The sequence below is a fragment of the Rhodamnia argentea genome, chromosome 9, assembly GCF_020921035.1.
Source record: "Rhodamnia argentea isolate NSW1041297 chromosome 9, ASM2092103v1, whole genome shotgun sequence".
Lineage (NCBI taxonomy): Eukaryota > Viridiplantae > Streptophyta > Magnoliopsida > Myrtales > Myrtaceae > Rhodamnia > Rhodamnia argentea.
Window position 1 is genome coordinate 26,970,962 of NC_063158.1, and position 25,843 is coordinate 26,996,804.

The 25,843-nt window shown below is 38.6% G+C and overlaps 5 protein-coding genes across 5 annotated transcripts; all 5 read right to left on the reverse strand.

Annotated features, from left to right (window-relative positions):
* Positions 1-6,232: 6,232 nt before the first annotated feature.
* On the reverse strand, positions 6,233-6,772 carry LOC115755399 (cell wall / vacuolar inhibitor of fructosidase 2-like). Its single transcript, XM_030694779.2, has one exon. It carries the CDS (start codon positions 6,770-6,772, stop codon positions 6,233-6,235), a length of 540 nt encoding a protein of 179 aa, XP_030550639.1.
* Positions 6,773-11,558: 4,786 nt separating this feature from the next.
* Positions 11,559-12,092, reverse strand: LOC125316498 (putative invertase inhibitor). Its single transcript, XM_048284857.1, has one exon. The coding sequence runs from the start codon at positions 12,090-12,092 to the stop codon at positions 11,559-11,561; it is 534 nt and encodes a 177-aa protein (XP_048140814.1).
* Positions 12,093-13,248: 1,156 nt separating this feature from the next.
* Positions 13,249-13,713, reverse strand: LOC125316499 (cell wall / vacuolar inhibitor of fructosidase 2-like). The gene has a single exon (XM_048284858.1). It carries the CDS (start codon positions 13,711-13,713, stop codon positions 13,249-13,251), a length of 465 nt encoding a protein of 154 aa, XP_048140815.1.
* A 2,497-nt stretch (positions 13,714-16,210) lies between these two features.
* On the reverse strand, positions 16,211-16,750 carry LOC115732792 (cell wall / vacuolar inhibitor of fructosidase 2-like). Its single transcript, XM_030663480.2, has one exon. The coding sequence runs from the start codon at positions 16,748-16,750 to the stop codon at positions 16,211-16,213; it is 540 nt and encodes a 179-aa protein (XP_030519340.2).
* A 5,426-nt stretch (positions 16,751-22,176) lies between these two features.
* On the reverse strand, positions 22,177-22,713 carry LOC115730503 (cell wall / vacuolar inhibitor of fructosidase 2-like). The gene has a single exon (XM_030661123.1). It carries the CDS (start codon positions 22,711-22,713, stop codon positions 22,177-22,179), a length of 537 nt encoding a protein of 178 aa, XP_030516983.1.
* Between the last annotated feature and the right edge of the window lie 3,130 nt (positions 22,714-25,843).

Sequence of the window (25,843 nt, forward strand, 5' to 3'; positions counted from 1 at the left end):
TATAAATGTTAAAAATGGTCTCACCAAATGATTAGAACAGGACAAGTCATTGAGACAAAGTTGCCTAGAAGATAGAGTAGGGCCAATGGAGCTAAAGTCTAAAGGGCACTGTTCAACAGTATGTGGAATTTGGGGAATCCTGCTCTTCTCCTTTTGACTGACACATGTGAGAGATTTCAAAGATCCTCTCTTCCACATGAAAAGAAGCAAAAGGTGAAAGATTGATTTGTATCTCTGCATTGGCTTGCCATGTGCCAATCTACAAGGGGAAATTTTGGCTGATTTGCTTGCATAAGATGGTACTTTTCTTTTCTTGACCAAGTCAAATCCCACTCAAAGGGGACAAGTTTGTAATCTTTCTTGACCATGAGCTCATTAAAAAAGACATACTCAAATACAAGGCACGCTCTTTTTGCCCTTTGGTTGTTTTCCCATTTTTGCAAAACCCCCTCTTTCTAAAGAGGGTTGATTAGGGTTTTCGGAAATCAGAGACTTGGAAGATGAAATATCAAGATTCTTCTGATCAGCAATGAACAACTTTTTCTCTACCTTATAGTATGATTCACAAATCTTTTCCAAGGGTATACCTTTAATCGAGAAGAGATGTAGACCTAGCTAGTCGCTAGAGACCATAAAATGATGGACAAGTGAGTGAAGGATTTGTGGATGCACATTCGTAATCTCCAGAATGAAGTTGTTGTCAACTGCACCGACGAGATTGGACCCCAGCTCTCACCTTGTGTCGTCCAGAGAGCAAAGATGTGCACAGCATTTCCTCCATATGATTTCTTGTGTCTCCCATTAAGTATACACAAACCCTTGTTGCCTTCTTTTCAATAATACGTTTCTCTCCTCCTCCTAGCTAAGTTACCGGAGGAGTTATGATCATACAAACTAGTACTGAAAACATATATATGACTAGTTTTTTCGTGTTTCATAGACTCTTCTAGACTTATGAAATTTTGCATTTTACTCTTTTAAAATGTGTGGAAATTTTTTAAATGTTTTTTCCTGGATCTATTACCATAATTTTTTTTTCTGTTATCACTGACTGCCCATTAGGGGTGTAAAAAGGAACCATATCTAAATCCGAGCCAAACCGAATGGACCCAAACAAAAAAAATTCGAGTCTTTTCGGATTGGGTTTTCCTATTATTTGTGGTAGCAAGTATAAAAAGAGGTTTCAACCGGTTCGATTTCGAATCATAAACCCAAACTGACCCAAAACACATTATTGAACTTATTTTGGACAAAAAATTATTAGACAAAAAGGTCACACAAACACACAAAAAAAAAAAGCACCATATAACCTGACCAAACCGTTTTTGGGTTCAGGTTCTATGCGGATCAGGTCACAAAAATTATAAACCCTTCATGTTGGTGTGGGTAGAAAATAGGAGTGACCATTTCCAATCCCACCCTAAAATCTGAACCGAACAGGACCATCGATGCGGTCCGGTTCCTAGGCAATCTAATCATTGGACCGGTCGCATCTTTTTTGTTGTTGTTGTAATTTTTAGTTATATTTTTCCTGTTAACAACATATTTACTATACCCCCTCTCGTTAATTGCATCGTGCTAAATTTGGAAGTCATATTAAGCATCATAAGCATATTAACTTTAGGTTTAGGTTTATATTTAAGAGTTTTTTTAAAGAAGTTTATTCGGTTCGGTCCTCTTCCTAGAACTGGAGTCCTCACAACCAGACCAAATCAGTCGATCCGATTCGATTTGTTTCCTAATTCAGTTGATCCATTATGATCATCCCCGGTAGAGAAGCATTGGGAACCCGGGCCAAAACGGCCTGTTGACACGCCAATTGCCAAGGAACCATTGACTTGCGACCCGTTAGCTTGCAATATCAAGAATGGGCCCAAAGCAAGGTTTAATATCTGTAATCCAATTGGGCCTCTACATCCAATCTCCCCTTTTCTCTACATGCACCAGAAGATCTCATCCTCATCAGACAATATCTCATCCATTTATAAAAGGTAGATGAGATAATAACACAAATGATCCATGAATTTTATTTTAATGTACAATATGATCCCTATTTTAATTTATCCAATGTAATCCATGAACTTTACTCCAATATACAATGTAATTCTTGAACTTTTAATTTTTTCAATGTGGTTTACTAACTTTTGATATATGTTCGGTTTAGTCCTTGAGCTACATGAAAATGTTCAGACAATATTGAACATTTTCATATAGGGACTAAATTGAACACGTATGAAAAGTCCAAGGACCACGTCGAACAATTTAAAATTTCGGGGATGACATTGCATATTAGGTTAAATGTCATGAATCATATTGAGCAAATTAAAAGTTCAAGGACAACATTACATATTAGACCAAATTCAGGAACTATTTGTGCCATTTTTCCAAAGGAGAAAGACTCCTATTGTAGTCTAAGACAACTTACACAACCACAATTAATTTTCACCAAATGATTGTGGTCATTCGATCTACCTTGAACAGTGTATTAACTTATGCACATTGAGCAAACCTATCAGAGAAGAATCATGGGACATTCAAGGATTCGAACACGGGTGTCCAATTTGCCATTGTCGGGATATTAATGTCGAATTTCATTAAGCAGTCAATGGCTTCAAATCCATCAATTCAGTGAGAGGTCAGTATTTTTTTGTTGCAGCACTTGAGGCCCACACAACTCTTCAACCTGTGATGCGTACACAGTACAACAAAAGATTTTACATACATGTGTGAATAGAGATGACACTCAATACTCCACAATGGTTGGACAATACCCAAATGAAAAATTAAAAGGAGAGGGAGAGTTATGAGACTCCGAAGTCTCGAAATAAATAAGCCCAACTGAGTAATGGCCCAATGGTCAGGTCAGTGGCCCTAGAGACGATTGCTTTATTAAACTTTGCGATTCTAGTCCCTACCTCCCACGTCTACGGGATAATGTGATCCTTAAACTTTTAATTTATTTCAATATGATTCCTTAACTTTAGTCCAACATGTAATGTCATTCACTGAACTTTTAAATTATTTAATGTGTAGTTTGTGCACTTTTGAACATGTTCAATTTGGTCCCTAGGATTATATGAAAAATGTTCGGTGCTATCCTCATATAGTCTAGGGACCAAATTGAATATGTACTAAAATTTTATGAATCACATTAAACAAATTAAAATTTTATAGACTAAATTGTAAATTAGGGTAAAGTTCACGGGTCATGTTGAACAAGTTGAAAGTTCATAAACTACATTATATATTGAATCAAATTTTGGGGATTATTGTGTCATTATCCTTCTTAGTAAATTACATGCATTTTTCTATCAAATACAAACTCATCCACCTCTTTCGCTTTGTCTCTCAAATAGACTATGTGTCGTGGCCGCTTGCCGGAGCCACCATAGCTACCACTATCGGTGCCAATGTTGGTGTCGTCGTCCTCCCCTAGCTATTAAGGGCTTGTTTGGTAACGTTTCTATTCCAAACAAGTGATTCTAATTAGAATCAATTTTTTTGATTCTGTTCCTGAATGAATTTTAGAGAATCAGAGTGCGTTTGGTAACTGCATAAAATTTTTGTTATCGAAATAGAAACACATTTACGTGTTTGATAACTACACAAAATTTCTATTCTGGGAAATCACTTCTCTTCTCCCAATTTGTCATTTAAATCAAATAATTACATAATCACATTTGATGACTTTTCTCAAACCCCACAATTGCGATCCTCTTGCACCATGACATCTTTTTGGCCAAAATAGAAATGCTTTATATTTGTTCCTTAAAAGGATAGTATGCTAAAATTGTTGTTTTTTCATGCTTCTCTTGAGCATATATGCATATGCCAAGGATGAAAGATGTGACTCTAATTATCTTTTATTACTCATAATGAATAAAATCCATCTACGCCACATAAATAACTTAGTTTTACCTTTGGATACCATACGAATGGTCATTGATGCAACATGGTATTCCAACAACAAATCAGGCAAGGTTTAAGAAAAATCGAAAGGAAAAATCACCAAAAACAGGATTAGCCAGTTGAATGGACCAATTTCCTACTTTTTGAGATTTTTTTGGAATTTTTGGGATTTTTTGGAACGATTTGCCCATGAGGGGCAAAATCATCATTTGGAAGAAATTGAAAGGAAAAATCATTAAAAATAGGATTGGCCAATCAAAATGACCCATCTCCTAATTTTTTAGATTTTTTTTTGGAATTTTTGGAATTTTTTCTCATTTTTCCAATTTTTTTTATTTTTTTTATGAATTTTATGATTTTTTTTGTCCAAAATTTTTATTAAAAAAAATTATCCGGATCGAGTTGGGTTGACTTGCACCCAATCCACACCTCACTAGCGCCCGACAAAAGTGAAAGAAAACTATCGTTGCCTTTTTGATTCTTAAAAGTGTTCTTTTTTTTTTTTTGGAGAAGCAATTTTTTTTTGTTTCTTATTTTTGATCCAAAAGTGTTCCTGGGAATAGAATCATAATCATAATTTTTTGCGTTATCAAACATGTTTCTGATTTTTTATTGTTCGAGAGAACATAAATAGAAAAATAGAAACGTTACCAAACATGCCCTAAGTTGTTGTCTTCCTCACTCTCTTTGTCTTCCCATCTGAGAGAGAGAGAGAGGAGAGAACCTTGTCAAGAAAATTTTAGAATTTTGATATAAAGTTGGATACGCTCTAGCCTACTAAACCTTGACAATGTTAGAATTTTTAAGCTCCAGAATCCAATCATGCAAAGTAGAAACCAAATGACTAAACTTTTCTAAGATTTTTATTAACGAGTGTCCAAGGTCACTAGTTAAGTAATTAACGAGCGAAAATCTATAACTTTTATTGCACTAATTGTTCTCATCTCATGTACGATAAAAAAATCTATACATTAAATTATCCCCATATTTATTTAATAGGTGTCTCGGTAACGCTCAATCGATTTAAATATCTTAATTCAGATCAGGAAAACTGACGAGGTTTCATAGATTTCGAAATAAAGAAGCTGAGCTGGCATTAAATCCCTGCAACTCCAACTTGGTCCATCCATGCCCATGGTCCAACTCCACCCGACAAGGTACTTAATGATCCCTGAACAGGCTTACCCCCCAGTCTCTGGGGAATGAACAGCTTGCATTATTTGCTAGGGGCAATCCTGGCCGTGCCTTGTTCTAAAGGACAATTATCCCAAAAATTCTACATCCATTATGCAACAGTCAATTTATTCTTGAATTTTCAAATTATGTCAATTTATTCCTAAATATTTCAATTGCATCGGTTAGCTCCTACACATTTTGTAAATTTACTAGTTCGGTCTTGCTATTTTATTTGAATAATGGGCTAGATAGATTGTATTGACAAATCGTTAAAAGATTTAGGACTAAATTAATACAATTATAAAATATATGATTGAACTAATCACCGCATAATATGTTTAGGACTTTTCGGACAATGATCCCTTTATTCTCAAGCCGTGTTTCAAGCTTGTCTTTTGGGAGCTGTCCTATAACATGTTCCACTCTAAGCTTCTCTCCCTTCACATTGTATCTCATTCTTATACATGCCCATTTGATCATTTCTTGCACTTGAGCTTGAACTGGGCCATGAGTCTATGACATAAGTTAAGCTATCGCAATATACCGTTATGCATCTGGAAACGCTATGGCCGACGTGATTAATCACGGCAAGATCTCGAGTTCGCCGGGACATGAAAGGAACCAACATGAGTTCGGCTTTTTTTAGCAATGACATTAGCAATCTTGAGAACCCGAATTCGGTGAGGTTGTTCTCTCGTTCAAAGATCGATATAGCCCTTGAATCCAAGAGCAAATCGAATGAATGAATAGCTCGTTTTATGTTTGTTTATTAAAAAAACACTTGGAAACAGACTGTAATATCATTTACAATGCGTTAAATCGATAAGTACGAATTTCACGTGACAAAAGGACCCAACAAAGCTTCACATTTACGACTCCCAGCGACCATATCTTGGGACACTTATCCGGTAATATTGGGATATCCCCACTATTCCGAATATTAATCCATTGCAAGTGAGAAACCTCGATTATTAAAAAAAAAAAAAAAACAAAGCTTCACATTTTTCTCATCGACGACAGCCACTGGGCCCCACAGATTCACTTGCAGACATAGATATAGACATTCTCACAGTCACGTGACGCCGCCAGCTGGTCCGGTAACGAAGATAGTCCCACGGATTGAGTCCACCGGAACAACCCAGCTTCGTCAGGTGAAGAGCTTCGACACGACGGTGCAAATCTCTGAGAGCCGCTTCAGGTCGCGGTTCCTCCCCGCCATCAGTGGCGCGTACGCGCTGCCCCCGAAGGCCCTGTCGCAGTCTTCGGCCGCATTGGCTCCGCCGCCGGAGTACCCAGCGAGGTCGGAGAAGGTCTCCGAGTTGAGGTCGTTGTAGGCCGACTCGAACTTGGCAATGGCGGCGGCGTAGTGGCGGCTGCAGGACTGGAGGCTGCTGGTGAGGCCGGGGCTGCGGTCGGTGAGGCCGGGGCTGCGGAGGAGGCCGGAGATGTGGTCCCGGGTGTGCGTGGCGTTGAGGTAGGCGAGGCCGAAGGAGATGTAGGCGAGGAAGTAGGCGTCGGCGTTGGGGGTGCGAGGGTCGGAGTAGAGGGCGGCGACGCAGTAGCGGTAGTCGCTGGTCTTGTCGCAGACCCGCTTCACCATCTCCGTCGCTGCGGAGGAAGGATCGACGGAGAGGGCGATGAAGACGAAGCAGAGAAGAGCGAGGCGTGGAGAGGAAAACGACGTCATTTCTCGGGGTGTGACTGCGAGGGACGGAGAAAGAAGTGGAAGGTGTGGTGGTTTTTGAGGGTGAGATGGCTGAAAAGCAAACCTTTTCCTGATTTATATATAAATAGAAGCTACAAGCTTATGGAATGCCAGCCCACGTCATTCGTTCAACCGAAAATTTAGGTCTAGGAATGACTTGAAAATTCTTTTCTTTAAAATGATTGCTTATTTCGCTTATGAAACTGAATAACCAAAAAATATTTTTATCGTCCATGAAAATTTTTAGACTTAAATTGTTGTTGATAATGAAAACGCATGTTCAACTATATTTCGCTTACGAAAATGAATAACCGTTAAATACTTTTATTGTCTATGAAAATATTTAGACATAAATTGTTATTGATAATCGAAATATTACAATCGACTAATTATTTCAAGCAATACGGGCGATTATTTCTAAGAAAATAATTTCCTGAATTATTCACTTTGCTCCAAACAAATGGAGCCTGCGGTGCATTTGTTTCGCCAAAAACTTAAGATCGGAAAATGGATCGGTTATATCGCTTGGAAAAGCTAGTCAACAGAAGATGTTGCAGTTATCAATGACAATTTATAGCTAATTATTTCCTTGGGTGATGAAATATTTTTATTCGTTCATCTTTATAAGCGATACAAGCCATCGTTTTTTGATAAATATTTTTCAAACATTGATTGTCCTGTAAAACAAATGCGCCTTGTTTGGTTCCATAACCAAATAGAGTAGGATTCTCTTTCAATTATTTGGATTACAAAAGATTAGCATGTTTCTTTTCATGAAATTAGGCAAACAGAAATCCGCCAACCGATAATGAACTTTGATGACCCACGACCAACACGAGAGGATGGGGACTGACGGCGGTGGCGGCGATTGGTGGTGGAATGGAATTTTTGGTAGTCTTGTGGCTATGAAAATGGGGGATGGAATTCCAATCCCAACCACAGCTAGATAATCCAATTCCACATTTTTTGAGGAATTCCATTCCATTGAGAATTCGAATCCGTGCTCTGAATTTTCTCTAAGCATGAAAGAAGTGGGGGCATTGGAATCTTATTCCTTGAGGAATCCGATTGTACATTGAATTAAACAAGACCGGTTACATCTCTAGGACGTCGACCTCATATCTAAGGTCATCGGAGGTCAAGGATGCTGGTCTCAAGGAATGGTGGTGATCCTTACCGATCGTGAACCAAGGGTGCATCGGCGGAAGTGGTTGGAGAAGGAGCACCATTGCGGGGGCGGCACTATGAATTGGAGAGGAAAATAGGAAATAGAAAGGAGAGAAGGGTGTGATTGGTGTTAGATTTTGATTTTTTTTTTTCTCTTTCATGTGTTTTATCATGTTCAATCTATATTTAGGTTACATGTTTCTAATTCTATCTATCATCAAGTGAGCATTGCATCATGGGCCGGTGGTAAGCACAAGAAGAATCAAACCGATCAAAATCCGTGCTTAACATATAAATACCAAGCGATTAGGGGCGTTTCTTTTTCCAATGGATAATTCAGTTTCATCGATGACAACATAGTCAATTGGAATGTGCGAGACACCCTTAGGGACGGTTTAATTTAAGGTTTTCTCTTTGACACGTTTAATCATTTGTACATTCTTGTTATTTGATAATTTAGAGGTGCGGACCCAAAGAGATCGAGCTATCTAGCGATCCACGAATGAATCGATTAAGCCCATAGTTTCGATCTGTATAGACAGCCTCGACTTAGAACAGTTTGCGCCCGGTTTTCATTCCAACATTTCCCTTGAAGACTTCTCACATTTTTTGCTTGGCCGAGGAGGTGCAGACAGAGAATTCTTTGGATAGGAAGATGTAAATGCTGTCATATACCCAGCGACAACGATCAATGCTCGTCCCGAGTTTAAGCTGATTATTAATCCATGATAAGGCTCATTAAGAAAGTATAAAAAAGAAAGGAATATTTCAAGTCAAAAGTCCTTTTGTTAGTGGGTGAGTTTGGTTCAGCATTTTCAAGGGGCTTTTAGCTTCCAGAGCCCATTGGGAGAATATTGAAGCATTTGGTTCGACTTTAAGCCATCATTTAACCAAATGCTGGCCTTAGAAAAGCTGAAAGCCCAATGCTAGTAGGGATTAGCATTGGGCTTTTAGCATTTGGCTAAATGCTAAGAGAATTTTTTTCCTTCCAAAACTAACCTCATCAATTCTCTGTATTTTCGATTTTGCCCTCTTTTTTACTGTTTATCTTCTTCGTTGGTCCGGCAATGAGTAGGTTTTTTAATCAAAAATTAAAAAATTGCATTCAAAACCCCTTTGAAATGTTGTTTTTACCAAACACCATTTAACCCAAAGCCCATTTTCAAATAAGATTTTACCAAATGTAATTAGCATTTCTTAAACCCTTTTAGGTTGAAGGCATTTGCATTTCCTCAAAGCTCATTTCAAATGCTGAATCAAACCCATCCTAAATAGTCGGAATGCTCGAGGCAAGTGAATCATGACATTTTTGGAAGTTAAATGAGAGGCCATCAATGCGACTGTAACGTCGCTTTTAATGAGTAGTTTCCGGCATTTGTTAGGTGCACCGGTACATAGTATGGCCTACAATCCACCCCTTATATAGTAAGTATGTTTTATTCCGTACACTGGCAATTTAAGTGCACTCTAGGTATCGATTTCAAGGCGTGTGTTAGTTCCTAATCAAGAACCGGATACCGAACCAGTCGGTTTGGAACCATCGTGTCTAGTCTTGCTCCCGAGTTTACTAGGAAACTGGCCGGTTTTATGTTTTGGGATAAATTCTTACCATAATATATAAAATTGTACCATTTCACTAAAAAAAACATTTGTTTGTCATGTTGTTATGTTATTTAATTGTGGAAACCCTGGTTTGATTTTTTTTTTTTTTGGTAAGGGTCATGGTTTGATTTTCATGGTTGCAAAAATGGTTTTTTTTTTCTTTTTTGGTAAAAGAGGCTTCAAAATCGGTTCTAACCTTGAAATCGAGATCCAAACTAGTCCCGAGCGGGTTCTAGTTTTGCATAATAGGGAACCGAACCGGCTCTCCCTATAACCGACCGTGAATTGATCAGTTCAAACAGGTTAATTTGACCCGGTTCTTGGGTTAAACCGGACGTGTGATGCTCACCATTATAGCACACAACTTCACTTTTTATTTTCATTTCATCTCGAGTTTCACTTCGATCTCTTGATCCGCTTTGCATTTGAAAAGCGACGCATCGGCCTAGTTTCATTTCATGGTTATACATCCACGTGATCCCATGTGCAATACATCTGATATCGGAAGAAAGTTTAGATCTCAAATGAATTTAATGAAAGAAAACTAACAAGTATGGCTCTCAAGCTCAGATTGAGAACTCATTTCTCGCCTCCCAGCTGCTACGAAATTCAACAGGTGATGGATGCCTTCCTGTCAATTTCACTGTCATTGAAAGGCTGTCTCGTTTGATTTCGCATCCAAGCATTTAGTTTCGCCTTCCTGCCCTAGCCTTATCTGGTTTGCGCATTTATTGTGAGAAATAATTTCCTAAAAGATATATTTTAAAATTCACTTTCAATTTTTGTTCTGAATTTACTGTCAGTTTAGACTCAAATTTGCCTACGCATCTGAAAATCGCCGTTGATTTTATCAAGATTATCTACATAGGGGCTAGCTAGAGATTCGTTATCAAAACCCGCGTCTTCACCCCATGTTGATAATTTTGAAAAAAAATCAATGCCGATGTTTGTACACAGTAGATTTGAAATTAGAGCGCAACTTTATGATTTTTTTTTAACAAAAAAAGTTCGGGACAATATTGGGATTTGACCTAAAGTTAGATTTTTTTAGGCCTATTCAATTATGATTCACTCATCCGCAAATGCCAGTAAAATTTGTTTAATCGTAGTCGCTCATGTAAAATGGGTAATTAGGATCATGAAAACGATTCCATCTCACGGCGGGACTAAAGAGAGAAGGAGGAATAATCATAGGAGTTGGGGTCCAAAAATTTGGAGACCACGCGTAAGATATTCGTTCTATATGGGTGTATCAGTGTATGATTTTCGTTTTGACTAAAGGGGTGTCTTATTCAAGGAAAAATAAGCCAAATTTCCATTTCTATCAAAAGTGGAAAATGAAATGGAATCAATCGAAACTAGGAAACAAAATCATCATTGCCGAAACGATAGATAGAGTTAATCATAATAAATGAAAAAGAAAAGCACGAAATTCACCAACATAAACATAGTTGTTTAGTGGAAAATGGTGAAATTTTTTTTAAAAAAAAATAACTGTATGTGTTTACGAAAATGAATGAACGAAAATTTTAGTTATAAATTGTCATCAATAATGAAAATAATTTTTATTAATATATTGTTTCAAAAGCGATGTGATCATTTTTTGACTTTTATTTAGAATCATTCATTTTTCAGCGAAATAAATGGAGCTAAGTTAAGCTCAAAAGCTAGTCCCATTTATTCTTGTTAACATGCTGCATGTTGAATTGTCTGCATGTCATTTATAAATTTTCATTGATAATGAATGAACGATTCATTGCAGGACAAAATCAGCTTGTCCCATAAGGGTCGATGCCCATACAATGGGGGCTTTTCTAGAAATGCTTGAAATAATCTACGTGTTACATGCTAATGCACGATTCATTGCAGCAAAGGGAGAGTAAAGAAAGGTCACAAATTGGCCTGGTACGATCAATTCAAAGTAGTCCTCAAATATGATTCAAATTAAGACTAAGCAGGTTGACAAATTTGCTTCAACATTTATTATGGGCATCGACCCTTATGAAAATAAATGTGCAACAGCAACACAAATCTCTGAAAGCCCCTTGAGATCCCTGTTGTTATCAGTCAAGGGTGATTTTGTCCTGTTAAAGGCTGATTCGCAGTCAACCGCTCGGTCGCCTGCCTTGCTCGCCAAGCCGGCCAACCCGTCGTAGGTCTCGGAGTCCAAGTCTGTTAAAGCCTCTTGAATTTTTGCGATGGCCGTTACGTAATCTCCGTGGCATTGCTCGAGGTGCTCGTGCACTGGACTGGTCGAGTTATTGAGCAGCGAAGTTATCTGGAGTTGGGTGCTCGAAGCCTTACGATACGCCAAGCCGAAGGCCACATAGGCTAGTGTGATCTCATCAGCGCCTGGCGTGCGCGGATCGGAGTTAAGAGCGTCATTGCAAAATTTGTAATCAGATGCTTGCTTGTAGACCTTGTCAACTAGCCCGGAATCGGCGATGACGTTCCAGGACCGAGAGATGATTGACGCAAGAAAGATGGAACATGAGAGATTGCAGAAGAGACGAAGAGCATAAGATGTTGCCATTGTTCTCTTCTCTCTAATTCAACTTTGTGGAATGGTCGTATTGTGCTAACAGAAGCACAGTTAATCTTTGCTTAAATAGGATCGGGGGATGTAAAATTTCCATGATTAACAAGATTGTATCAATTAATTGCAGCTTTATTCTGAAGACTTTGGTTTCCATGGAGGTTTTTGCCACATTTCTTTGGATAGAAAGGATATGAATGAATCCTCGTTGCATACAATTCCAGAGATTCAATGCATGAGTAATGACCCTGATTTTAATACCAAAAATGAGGTAGGAGTATCTCAGTTACTATATCCAAACATGTATCCACCAGCATCAGTCTAGGAAGGAAGACACGGGTGCCTATCAGCTAGTCTTTTGTCAACTAACTAGGGGTGAGCGGTTCCGGGTTATGTATAGGTTCCATTTAGAACTTGGAACTTACACGTTAGAACAAGTTTATATATATTTTTAATCTGGAACCTACCATACATAATTTGGAACCTATAACCTACCATGTCACAGGTTTCAAAGTCGGTTTCAAGGTCTTCTTAGGTTCCACTAGTATTTTTAATTTAACTATTGCAGCGAATCATCACCTTTAATGACCACTAGTTTCTGCTATATTCCATTGACCTAAACTCATATTTAGACACACTAATAAATATAAAATATTAACGAAGTAAAAGTCTTAATCACAAATATTGTTGGAAATGAAAGTCTTAAACTAGTGGTTCTAGATTACACACACATCATCAGACGCCATGGAATTTCGCATGATCGTACCAAAACATATACTAAGAAAAATGCAAAAACTTGTTACATGTTTCAAGTTTTAGGTTCCACCTATCTAGAATCTACCGTCAAAGTAAGTTCTTCAATTTTTGAAATCTGGAACGTACCTTGCATACCTTGGAACCTGAAACCGAACATGTTCCCCACCGGTCCGGTTCTAGGTTTCAAGGTAGACCGCGGGACCATGCTCATCCTTGCAACTAATCCATATAAAGTAAGACCATAATCAGTTGCTATCAAATATAGGCACATTAACATGATAAAGCCAATTCATCAATTGAACGACCTCGAGTTGATTCCGTTTTGACGAAGAACGCCCACCATAGATTATTAGTTTAGTCATCAGCGCGGGCGCCCAAGGTGATGGACCGACACTGACTAATCTTTGTGTAGCAAGCACTTTAGTGACTGCAACACATGTTTCCGAGAGGCCTTTAAGATTCCCATTATTATCAGAAAATGATGAAGGTGGTCTTTTAAAGGCCTGTTTGCAATCGTTCGTGCCTTACTATCAATCATCGCCAAGACGGCCAATCCAAAGAAGCTCTTGGAGTCCAAGTCAGCTGACACCTCTTCAAGTTTCAAGAGAACCGTCTTATGAACGTTTCGACACTGCTGGATGTGCTTATGAACGGACGGGTCATTGCCTGGACCAGTGATGTTAGTTAGCGTCGAAGTTGAGTAATCTAGGGTGCTCAAAGAAGCACCATGAACCAAGCCAGAGACAATGCAGGCCAGTGTGTAGTCATTGGCATCAGGTGCTTGCGGATCAGGATACAGGGGTGTAGTGCAGAATGTGTAGTCGGTTGCTTGCTTGCAGACCATGTTAACTAGCTCAGACATGGTCGTGAACTTTTGACGAGAAGGCTGAAGGATGACAAGCGCCAAGAAGACAGAATGTGACACGAACAAGATGCTGTCATTGTCTTATGTTGCTTTTGAATTATGAAGATGGCTGAGATCCGCTTTTCTGACTCTAACAAATATGAGCAGAATGGCCTCTGCTATAACTTTAGAAACTGGGAGAAATGAAATTCGAAGTGCTAACTCTTTAAGATGAATCATTTGAAGCTAGATCGCACAAGGTTTTCTGCGTTATGTTCTCAATCAACAGGTACTTTAAATAACACTCGTTTCCTAGTGTGTGATTAGCCTACCATGGAGGCATGAGTCATAACTATTGCCAAACGTACGCTCAAATTCACCACATACGATCAATTCCAGTAACCTGCCTTTTGTGCTCAGCAATGTAACTCATACAAGGGACAAACATGCTGAAACTATCTCACTATCTTCTATGTCTTTCAATCTTCAAGTTCTTTAACAGACATTACCTCGCCGTAACTCATCACAAACTAATTGTCCGATTCAGTAACAACTACGAGCACACTGGGAAGGATTGATAGAGTGATCATCCAGCGTGCGGAAAACAATCAAGAAGCAACCTCTGTGGAGATGAAAACCAAAGCTGGCAAAAAAAAGGTGGACAGGCTCGTGAGTGAAATTCATGTGGAATCGGAATGAACCAATGTGTGATGAAGTGCGACCAGATGGGCAAGCATGCCGGGTTTTACTTTTCCTTAGGATTTCATGAAGCATTGAAGCACTGAAATCTGACTGTACCATAGACAGCAGAATTGGACAGGAAAAATATCTATCATTGAGTGAAATGCAGGCCGGATTGGACAATAAGATGGCTTACACTTGACTTGATGGTCCTGGTATTCTTACATTGTTAATTGGATAAGCATCTCTTTGTTGATAGGGGATAAAGAAAAAGTGATATTACAGCAAGCTCGTTTCGTCATTACGCTCTTTTGGAATCAACATGCTAGAATGCATCATCAGACCATTCAGGTGGATTAGAAAAGAAGTCGAATGCTAGACATCATCCCGAGCCATAGATATGTCTCATATTCTTAGGATTTGAGCATCATGTTGCAACGATTCCACAAATGGCTCTAAGTTGATCAACCTGAAAAACGAGGAGATGTCCACATTTTGATTCCAAAATGGACAACTTCTGTCAAAGGGCATCACGAGCACCAGTTCACTAGACCTGGTTCCCAGCAAGAAGCTCCTATCGAGCCCAGATCAAAAAGTTGCATAGATGGAACTACAACTACTTGAAAACTAGACAGAATCTCCGCAGCTTGCAATTCTTTCCTGCGAATTTGTCCAAATAGATATGAGAGCTCAAAAAGTGTTGAAGAAATTCCAAACTGCTACAACTTGGCATATTTTGTCAATCTCTGTATCTTGTCACACTGTTGGATTGGGAAATAGGTGATGGACCAGCATAATCTCCCTGACAAGACATAGGACGCTTTGGAGAACAAGCCACAGTAGGAAAAGTATCGAAAAACTCACAGGAGACATGTCTTTGTCAAAGCCCCACTTCCACTTACAATGCAGCAAACTGCATCTATGTCATGCAATAATTCAGTTCGCTCGCAAAAATTTTCATGAACTCGTATAGTCCGTACCTCTGTGATTCTTTCTATGTCCGGACCGTTGTAGACCAATGCCGAAATAATTAAAAAAAACTCCAAGGTTTGTGTAGGAGTTAAAACAAATGTGCATGTTAACATAGAGATTATGTTGCCGTGATGGTGTCACTACCTTTTCACGACATTAACCATGGCGAACTTTGCATAGTCAATGAAGGCGACAGCAACCAATGACAAGAAGGAGGAGGTTATTTTCAAACCTGAAGTTGACCAACAAAGTTCCGAATTGGGATGCAAAGGCCTAAAGAAAAAAAAGATTGCCTAGCAATTGAAACCCTTTATCCCCTCAAGCCTTTTGGGATTAATTTTACTCCGATGCTTTGGGTGTGTATACGCAAAACTCTCTAAAGTGAATGTTATCTGCTTTTCCGACCAAAGAACAAATGGAGTTGACGCATGGTGCCGACACTAAATGCTTGAATCCGAAAGCAAGAAAGACAGCCTTTCAAAGGCAGGAAATCGGTCCTAATCTGAGCTAGTGAGCCAGCTATTAGTTTCTTTTTATTAAATGCCTTCGAGATCCGAACATACCCATGAAATGAAACTTGGTCCATGCATCACTTTTGGAATGCGAAGCGGATCGAGAGATCAAATTGAAACTCGCGATAAAATGAGAACAAAGTAAAGTGGTGCACTATAGTGGTGAGAATCAAAACGGCTTTTGAAGCCTCTTTTACATTAAAAAAAAAAAAAGGAAGAAAAAAAAACCAATTTTTGTACCCGTGAAAATCAAACCATGGTCTCCATGAACAAACAACATAACAACTCGATAAAAAAAATATTTTATTAGCGAAATGATCAAATTTGGAGATATTATTATAAAGATATGGTCAGACATTGAGCCACTTTGCAAGAACAACACAAATCACTGAAAGCCCGTAAAGATTGTTGTTGTTATCGGTCAACGGAGATTTTGTTCCCTTAAAGGCCAATTCGCAGTCCTTCGCTTGGTCGCGCGTCATAGAAGCGAAGTAGCTCAATCTGCCATATGTCTCCCAATCCAAGTCGGTTAAAGCCAGTGTAGTTTTCACGATGGCCGTTGCATAATCTAGGCGGCATTGCTCAAGGTGCAGGTGCACTGGACCGGTTGAGTTACTTTGCAACGAAGTTATCTGGTCTCGGGTGCTCGAAGCGTTGCGATTCGCCAAACTGAAGGCGACATAGGCTAGTTTGGCCCCATCAGCGCCCGATGTGCGCGGATCAGAGTTGAGAGCATCCTTGCAAAACTTGTAATAGGGTGTTGTTTGGTTGCAGATCTGCTCGACTAGCTCGGAATCGGCGGTGACAGCCAAGGATCCAGTGATGATTGAAGCAAGAAAGGCGAAGATTGTGAGATTGCAGAAGAGAAGAAAAGCATAAGATGTCGCCATCGTTCTCTTTCCCCTTATTGAAAATTTGGGGGAGTGCTTACAGGAGCCCAATAAATCCCTGCTTAAATAGGAACCAGAGATGTAAAAATTTTGCAGGATTAACGTGATTGTATTAATTAATTGCAGCTTTATTTTGCGACATGGAGGATTCTGCAACATAATGAAAGGATAGAAACAGATCCCCAATTTAGTAAATGAATAAGGTCCTTATCATTTACTTTATCTATCCTATATTACTTAATTAAGGGCAAAAAGACACATGGAGTGTCAATATTTGTATATAGGGCTCATTTTAATGCCAATATTTTTTTTATCACTTAAGTGCTAAATCGGAAAAAAAAAAATTACTTAAGTGCCAATTCCGGCAAAAAACAATTACTTAAGTGCCAATTCCGGCCGGACAATACAAGTGAAATTTTTTATCTTTTAATATTAAGTGAATTTTTCTTTTTAAAAAAGGCCGTACGCATGGAAAAATAAAAAGCCAAAAATTAAAAATAATTTCCAAGTAATATTGAATTTTTTTAATAAAGCTAAATAACCAAAAAATAAGCCAAAAGTTTTAAAAAAAAAAAAAAAAAGAAATTCGAGGTTGCAATGGTGAAGGCTTGCACAATCCTCATTGCTCCACCACCGTTGGCAATGGCCGGTGAGAGAGGGGGGGGGATGGGCCTGCCGGTAGGGGTCACCGAGCCCCAATCAATAGCCAGCGACCCCCACCGATGGGCGGCGAGGGCTCAACCTCACATATTTGGGCAAGGTCGAGCCCCGACGGGGCCGGGGACGCCTGCCTCGCAACTACAGGTCAAGGGCAACCTCACCTAGCAACGGCCAAGATCTGCAAGGTCGAGCTCTTGCCGGCTACCGGCGTGGGTCGCCGACCACCGGCGGGGGCTCGACGTCCCCCACCGGCCCATCCCCAACACTCAACGGCCATGTCATTTGTTGTGGGGCGTTGGTGATGACAAGGGTTGTGCAAGCACTTGCCACTCAAACCTTCGAGTTCAATTTTTTCAGCTTATTTTTTAATTTTTTAATATTATGTGGATTTTTTTAATAAAATTTTTTTTTTTTTTTTTTCTGGTGGCTGGGATCCTCCAACAAGCCATGTAGATGCCATGTAAGATTTCCGGTGATGTTCATTGAAGTTGACACTCAAATAATAATTTTTTTTAAAAAAATTGACATTTAAGTGATAAAAAAAGGGCTAATACCATGGAAAGCCCCAAACCGGTATACTTGTGACAATTTTACTTCAAGCTATTTTTTTTGCCACGAAAAATTTCAAATTGGTACACCTATGACAATTTTATCCCAAACTATTTTTTTGACCGCAAAAAACCCTTAATTGGTACTTTTGTAGCAAAATTACTTTAAACTAATTTTTTGACCAAGAAAAACCCCAAGCTGGTATACACGTAACAAATTTACCTCCATTAAATTGGATTAATACCACGAGAAACTCCAAATTAATAAACCTGTGACAAACATATGGTGAAAATTCCAAACTAATACACCCGTGAATTGTCACATGCCATCCAACTTAGCAATTTGATGGTTAGATTTAACTAAAATTATTGGAAGGTAAATTTATCACATATGTATCGGTTTGAGATAAATTTATCACGGGTGTACCGGTTTAGCGTTTTTGGTAGTTAAAAAAATAATTTGGGGTAAATTTCTTACATGTGTACTAATTTAGAGTTTTCCGTTGTATTAATCCTAAAAAAAAAATTGACAACAAAGTGAGCTCGGTATATAAATATTGACACTTCATATGTCCTTCCCTCTTAATTAAGGTATCAGTCAAGGAAGGAAGATTTGGGTGCATATCAGCTGGTCTTTTGTCATCTAGTCCATCTAAAGTCTTGACCATAATAAAGTTGCTATCTAAGCACATTAAATTTTATAAAAGTCGATCCATCAATTATAAGAACTCGAGTTGATTCCGTCGTGACAAAGAACGTCAACCATAGGCTATATCAGTTTAGTCACCATCGCATGCACCTAAAGTGATGGACCGACCATGAGTCATTTTGTGTAGCACACAAGTTACTGATAGCAACACATGTTTTCGGAAGACCTTTGACATCCCTATTACAACCGGTTGCAAAAAGAAGGAAGGAAAAAAAAAAGAGAAAGAAAAGGAAAAAAAATAATTCAAAAATATAGTAAAATACTATTAAACATTGATGCATCAACGTCGGCCACGTTACGTCAGCCATTTGCAGTCAAAATTAGACGGATTGATTGAATTGACATAAATGCAAAATGTCTGAAACTGAATCAATAATTATAATATATTTATAATTTTTTTGGTAATTTTCCTTGTTCTCTAGGGTATCATCGATTGTACCATTGTGGCATCAACTATCAGATATACCACATTTTTTCAAACTTCCGTAACCTGCGTTTTATCCTCAGCTGGACGATTCATACAAGGGACAAACATGCTGAAACTTCCTCACCATCCCCTATGTCCTTTAATCTTCAAGTGATATAGCATACATTTCCACGCTGCAATTCGAGATAAACTAAAGCTCCATTCGTTTTGTGAAAAATAACTTTCAGAAAAATATTTTTCGATATTCGGTGAAAAATAAATAAGTTAAGGAAAATACTTTTCACCCATTAAAAAAGTACCTTCAAAAGTCAAGAAAATGATTTTCTCTATTTCATGTCTTACTAGCAAGTTAATATTTTTCACCCATTAAAAAAGTACCTTCAAAATGATTTCCTCTATTTCATGTCTTACTAGCAGATCGTCCTTTTATTGGCAATGATTGCTAGTAGCAATCATTGCCAAGTCGGCCAATCCAAAGAAGCCTTTGGAGTCCAAGTCAGCTTAGTGCCTCTTCAAGTTTCAGCAGAACGGTCTTATAAACGTTTAGACGCTGCTGGATGAGCCGGTGGACGGAAGGGTCCTTGCCCGGACCCGTCATGTTAGTTGGCGTCAAAGCTGTGTAATCTTGGGTGCTAAACAATGTACGACACACCATGCCAGTGACAATTCAGACGAGTGTATAGTCAACCGCATCAGGTGCCCGCGGATCAGTATTCAGATATGTACTGCAGAATGTGTAGTTGGCTGCTTGCATGCAGACCTTGTTGACTAGCTCGGACATGATCGTGACACGAGCAGAAGACAGAATGTGATATGAACAAGATGCTGTCGTTGTCTTATGCTGCTTTTTTTTATGAAGATGGCTGAGATCTGCCTTTCAAACTTCAACAAATATGAGCAGAATCACCACTGCTAAAACTTCGGAAACTGAGAGAAATGAAATTCACAGTGCTAACACTAAAAAGATGAATTATTTGAAGCTTGATTGCATAAGTTTTTGGCGATATGTTCACAATCTATTTTGGTACTTTAAATAGTCTTAACACTCGTTTTCTAGTGTATCATTATCCCACCATGAAGGCATGAGTCATGCCAAACGTATGCTCAAATTTATCAGGAAAATTACCAAAAAAAATCATAAACATATTATAGTTGTGCAGGTCTAAACCTTTTTTTTTTCCAATTAAGTTCTAAATCTTTTGCTTTTATGCTAATTCGATCGGTGCCGATGTGGCAATTTTCAATAATATTGGAATATTTTTTTCGATTTTTTTTTCCTTCTCCTTCTTCCTCCAACAGGTGACTAGCGAGAGGTGAGGGCCAGCGAGGCCGAGGATTGCCATGGATGGGTCTCGTGCTCTCTCTTGGACAATCGAGGCTGGAGGAAGAAGGAGAAGAAAAAAAAAGTAATTGGAAAAATATTATTAAAAATTATCCACGTCGGTGCCGACAGCTTTACGGCGGTGCTGGTTGGCCAACGCTGGCTAGATATACCGAATTGACACAAATGTAAAAAGTTTAGATCTTAATTGGCAAAAAGAAAAAGAAAAGCTTGCGACTAAATTGGCACAAATTGCAATAGCTTTAGGACTTTTTTCTTTTTTGGTAATTTTCTCCAAATTTACCACATACAATCAATTCCAGTAACCTGCCTTTTGTGCTCAGCAACGTAACACACGTAAGGGACAAACATGCTGTAACTATCTCACTTTCTTCTATGTCTTTCACTCTTCAAGTTCTATAACAGACATTACCACGTCGTAACTTATCACAGACTAATTGTCAGATTCAGTAACTACGAGGATACTGGAGGATTGATATAGTGATCATCCAATCTGGGGAAAACAATCAAGAAGCAACCCCTGTGGAAATGAAAACCAAAGCTGGTAAAACAAGGTGGACAGGATCGTAAGTGAAATTCATGTGGAATCAGAACGATCCAATGTGTAATGAAGTGCGACGGGCAAGTACGTCAGGTTTTTGCTTTTCCACAGGAATTCGTGAAGCTTTGAAACGCCGGAATCTGACTGTACCATAGACAGTAGAATTGGACAGGAAAAATATATATCATTGAATGGAATGCAGACGGGATTGGTGGACAAGCACGGACGGTCTTGCTTCCAAAGAAAAAAATCATGTGAAATGTCACTGTGGAGTGGAAACAAGAAGATGACTTACATTTGACTAGATGGTCATGGTATTCCTTACATTGTTAATGGGATAAGCGTCTCTTGGTTGATAGGGGAATAAGAAGAAGAGATATGAAAGCAAGCTCGTTCAGTCTTTATGCTCTTTTAGAATCAACATGCTATAATGCATCATCGGACCATCCGAGTTTGACACATGATACCGACACTGAATGCTTGATTCCGAAAGCACAAGAGACAGCTTTTCAATGATGTTTGAAAGGATGAGGCATCACCTGTTGAATTATCGTAGCAGCTATTCAGAGGCAGGAAATCAGTTCTGAATCTGAGCTGGCGAGTCAGGCCTTAGTTTCTTTTCATTAAACGCATTTTTGATCCAAACTTACCTCAGTTATCAGACTTATTGTTTATGAGATTGTGTGGATACATATCCATGCGATGAAACTTGGTCCATGGCTTTTGGAATGTGAAGCAAATTGAGAGATCGGAGTGAAACTTACGATAAAATGAGAAACAAAGTAAAGCATGTACTATGGGGGTAAGCATTTCCATCCGACAGCCGGATCGAACCTATTTGGGAGAATTGGTACAATTTTCGAGTCCGCGAACCCAGAATCTGCCCCGGGATAGTTCGATTTCAGGTTCTAAGGCTGAAACAGGATTTGAAGCCTCGTTTACCAAAAGAAGGGGGAAAAAAAAAACACTTTTCCAACCATAAAAAATCAAACCGTGGTCTCCATGAACAAAGAACATAACAACTTGATAAAAAAACTGTTTTATTAGTGAAATTGTGTGATTTTCAGATATTAAAATCAGCCGGTTCCCTAGTAGAACCGTGAACTGGACTAGAGCCAATGGTTCTAGAATGATCTGTCCTGTTCCCAGTTCTAGGCCAGGAACTGACTGACTCTGAAACCGATACACCTTGTTCTAGGTCAGACTGCGAGCCACTCTGCAATAGCAACACAAATCACTGAAAGCCTGTTAAGATCGTTGTTGCTATCAGTCAACGGAGATTTTGTACCCATAAAGGCCGATTCACAGTCCTCCGCTTGGTGGCCTATCGTAGAAGAAAAGTAGGTCAAGCTGCCATACTTCTCCGAGTCCAAGTCGGTTAAAGCATCTTGAATTGCCGCAATGGCCGTAAAATAATCTCCTTGGCATTGCTCAAGGTGCTGGTGCACTGGACCGGTCGAATTACTTAGCAGCGAAGTTATATGGTCTTGGGTGCTCGAAGCGTTGCTATACGCCAAGCCGAAGGCTACATAGGCAAGTGTGACCGCATCAGCACCCGGTGTGCGCAGATCAGAGTCAAGAGCATCCTTACAAAATTTGTAATCTTGTGTTTGGTTGCAGAGCTCCTCGACTAGCCTGGAATCGGCACCGACGATCGAGGATTCAATGATGATCGACGCGAGAAAGGCGAAGAATGTGAGATTGCGGAAGAGAAGAAGAGCATAAGATGTTGCCATCGTTCTCTTTCCTCTAACTGAAATTTGAATAATGGTTGAATCGTGCTTACAGGAGCCCAGCTAAATCTCTGCTTAAGTAGCAACGAGAGATGTAAAATTCCCACGATTAACAGTGAAAGAAGTGATCCAAAAACTATTAATAAACATTTCCCTTGAGCCTTCATTTCCTTGCAAATTCATGTCAATCTTTGTTCATTTGCCTTATTGTTACTCATTAGATTGAAGTAGCGTGAACAACTCACGCATATACTCTTGCACACACTCTCCAAAAGCCAACCTACCCTTCTGCAGAAACAAACGGTGGTGTCAGAATCAGGTCTTTGGTTACTATTGGGTGTTTTTCCTACCCACCTGTTACTAAATTACCCATCCAAATTTTCCGACACCACATCCATGGCAAACCTGCTTCATCCTCATTTCTCATTCCCATTTTCAATGGGAATGATTACAACTATTGGCGTATTAAAATAACTATGTTCCTGATGGCCCAAGATTTATGGGACATCATGGAGAAAGGTTATGAGGCTCCGTGAGACGGTGCAACTGTTAAATATGGCGAATTAGGCTTGGGAGATACTACGAGAAGAATTTCAAGGATCGTAAAAGGTACGCACTATTCGGCTTCAAACTCTTAGAACAGAATTTGAGAATTCTAAAATAAAAGTAAATGAAAATGTTCAAGAATACTGTGGAATATTAAAAGAACTAGTTAATCAAATGAGATCATGTGGAGATTAAATCACTAGTCAGAGGGTCATATGAAAAATAAGAGTGTCACTTAATAGAAAATACAGTCCTATTGTTACAACCATAGAAGCAACTAAGGATTTAAAGACTCTATCAGTAAGTGAATTAATTGGCTCTCTCGAAGCACATGAGAAAAGACCAATGGCGCAAGATGAAGATTTAGTTGAACGTGCATTTCAGTCTAAAATAAACATTTGCTCTCATCTATCTAAAAGTAATGGAAAGAGCTCATGGAAAAATAAAAGAGGAGGAGAAATTTCACAAAAGGAAAAATGTCCACTTTATGGTTTTTGCAAGAAAACTAATCATTTAGGGAAAGATTGCCGATTTAGAAGTAAATCACAATTTCGCTTTTGTAAAAGATATGGCCACGTATAGAAAGATTGTCGCTTGAAAACAAATTGCCAAGAACTATAATAAAGAAAAGGAAAAAAAAGATAATATATTTTATGCAGGCCAAACGGCGAATGATAAGAAAAATGACACTTGGTACATTGATAGGTTGTAGCCATCATATGACATGGGCTGAATCTATATTCCCCGAAATTGATAAATTGATGAAATCCCAAGTAAAATGGGCAACGGCCTAATAGTCGACGTGAAAGGAAAAAGCACTATCGTTGTTGAAACAAATAAAGGCCTAAACTATATTCACAATGTATATTTAGTCCCCATTCTTACACAAAATCTCGAGTGTGGGCCAAATTATGCAAAGTGGATATTCTTTATATTTTAGTGGAGATGCCTGCATTATTAATATAAAAATATTAGGAATAATACCACAAAAAATTTCAAATTGGTACACCTGTGATAAATTTACCCCAAACTAGTATACCCGTGATAAATTTACCTTCTATTAGTTTCTGTTAAATTTTGTCGTCAAATTATTGATTTCGATGATAAGTGGCAATTGACGAGTATATTAGTTTGGGATTTTTACCTTCTGTTTGTCATAAATGCATCGGTTTGGGATTATTCAATGTATTAACCTAACTTAATGAAAACTAACGAATGGTAAATTTGTCACAATTGTACCGGTTTAAGAATTTTTGTGGTAAAAAATTAGTTTAGGGGTAAATTTTGTCACAAGAGTACCAATTTGGAGTTTTATTTGGTCAAAAAATTACTTTGGAATAAATTTATCACGGGTGTATCGGTATAGGATTTTTCATGGTCAAAAAATAATTTAGGATAAATTTGTCATAGGTATACGGGTTTGGGATTTTTCGTGGTATTGACCCAAAATATTATTGCCTCTATTAAAATGGAGAATAGGAACTTTCCTATTCGATGGAAGTATATTAGGAATATGGCCATGAAAGCTTATCTTGATGAGCCATGGCTATGACATCGAAGATTTGGCCACTTCAATTTTGTTGGGATAAAAATTCTCAATCAGAAATACACAATGATAAATTTTCTAGCCATTTTGAAAATTTCAAATGTTTGTTAAGGCTGCCTCTTTGAAAAACAACAAAGGCGGTCCTTCCCATCTAAAGGTGCATGGAGAGCTGAAAAGCCATTGGAACTAGTTCGTACGGAAGTCTAAGGTCCAATGACGACTAAAGCCAGTCGGAATAGATTTTTAATTCAATTCATTGACACGAGAATGACATGGGCCTACTTTTTTCGCGAAAGATTAGAGATTTTATCTATTTTGAGAAAATTCAAGATCCACGTCAAGAATCAAAGTGGCTGTAGAATCAAAAGTCCTAAGGAGCGACAGATGCACAGAATAAAATTCAAGGGAGTTCAACAAGTTCTGTTAAGACGAAGGAGTTCATCATCAATTCGCTGTTGGTTATGCCCCTGAGCAAAATAAAGTAGCTGAAAGAAAGAATAGAACCCTCATGGAGATGTCAATCTGTGTTAAAGGAGAAAGGACTTTCAAATTTGTTCTAGGCAAAAGCAGTCTTCACAACTTTATATATCTTAAACAGGTGTCCAACTAGAGCTATTCAAAATAAAACTCTTGTCGAAACATGGAGCAAACGAAAGCCTTCGGTGAAGCACCTCAAGGTGCTCAGCTATATATGCTATGTCTACAATCCTACTCAAAAGAGGAGCAAGCTAGTTGAAAAGACAGAAAATGGAATATTCATCAGCTACAACAACCAATCAAAAGGCCAACGCCTCTACAACCTAAGAACTAAGAAGCTCATGATCCGTCGAGGTGTCGAGTTCGAATGCTGCTTGGAACTTGAAGGACTGGAAGATCTAGATTAATTATGCTGCCTTACTTGACATACCACCTACACGTGAAGAATCAACAACACAAGAAGAAGGTAAAGCATAGGATTCATCCACTCACGACATACACTTGACTTGATGGTCATGGTATTCATTACATTGTTAACTGGATAAGCATCTCTTGGTTGATAGG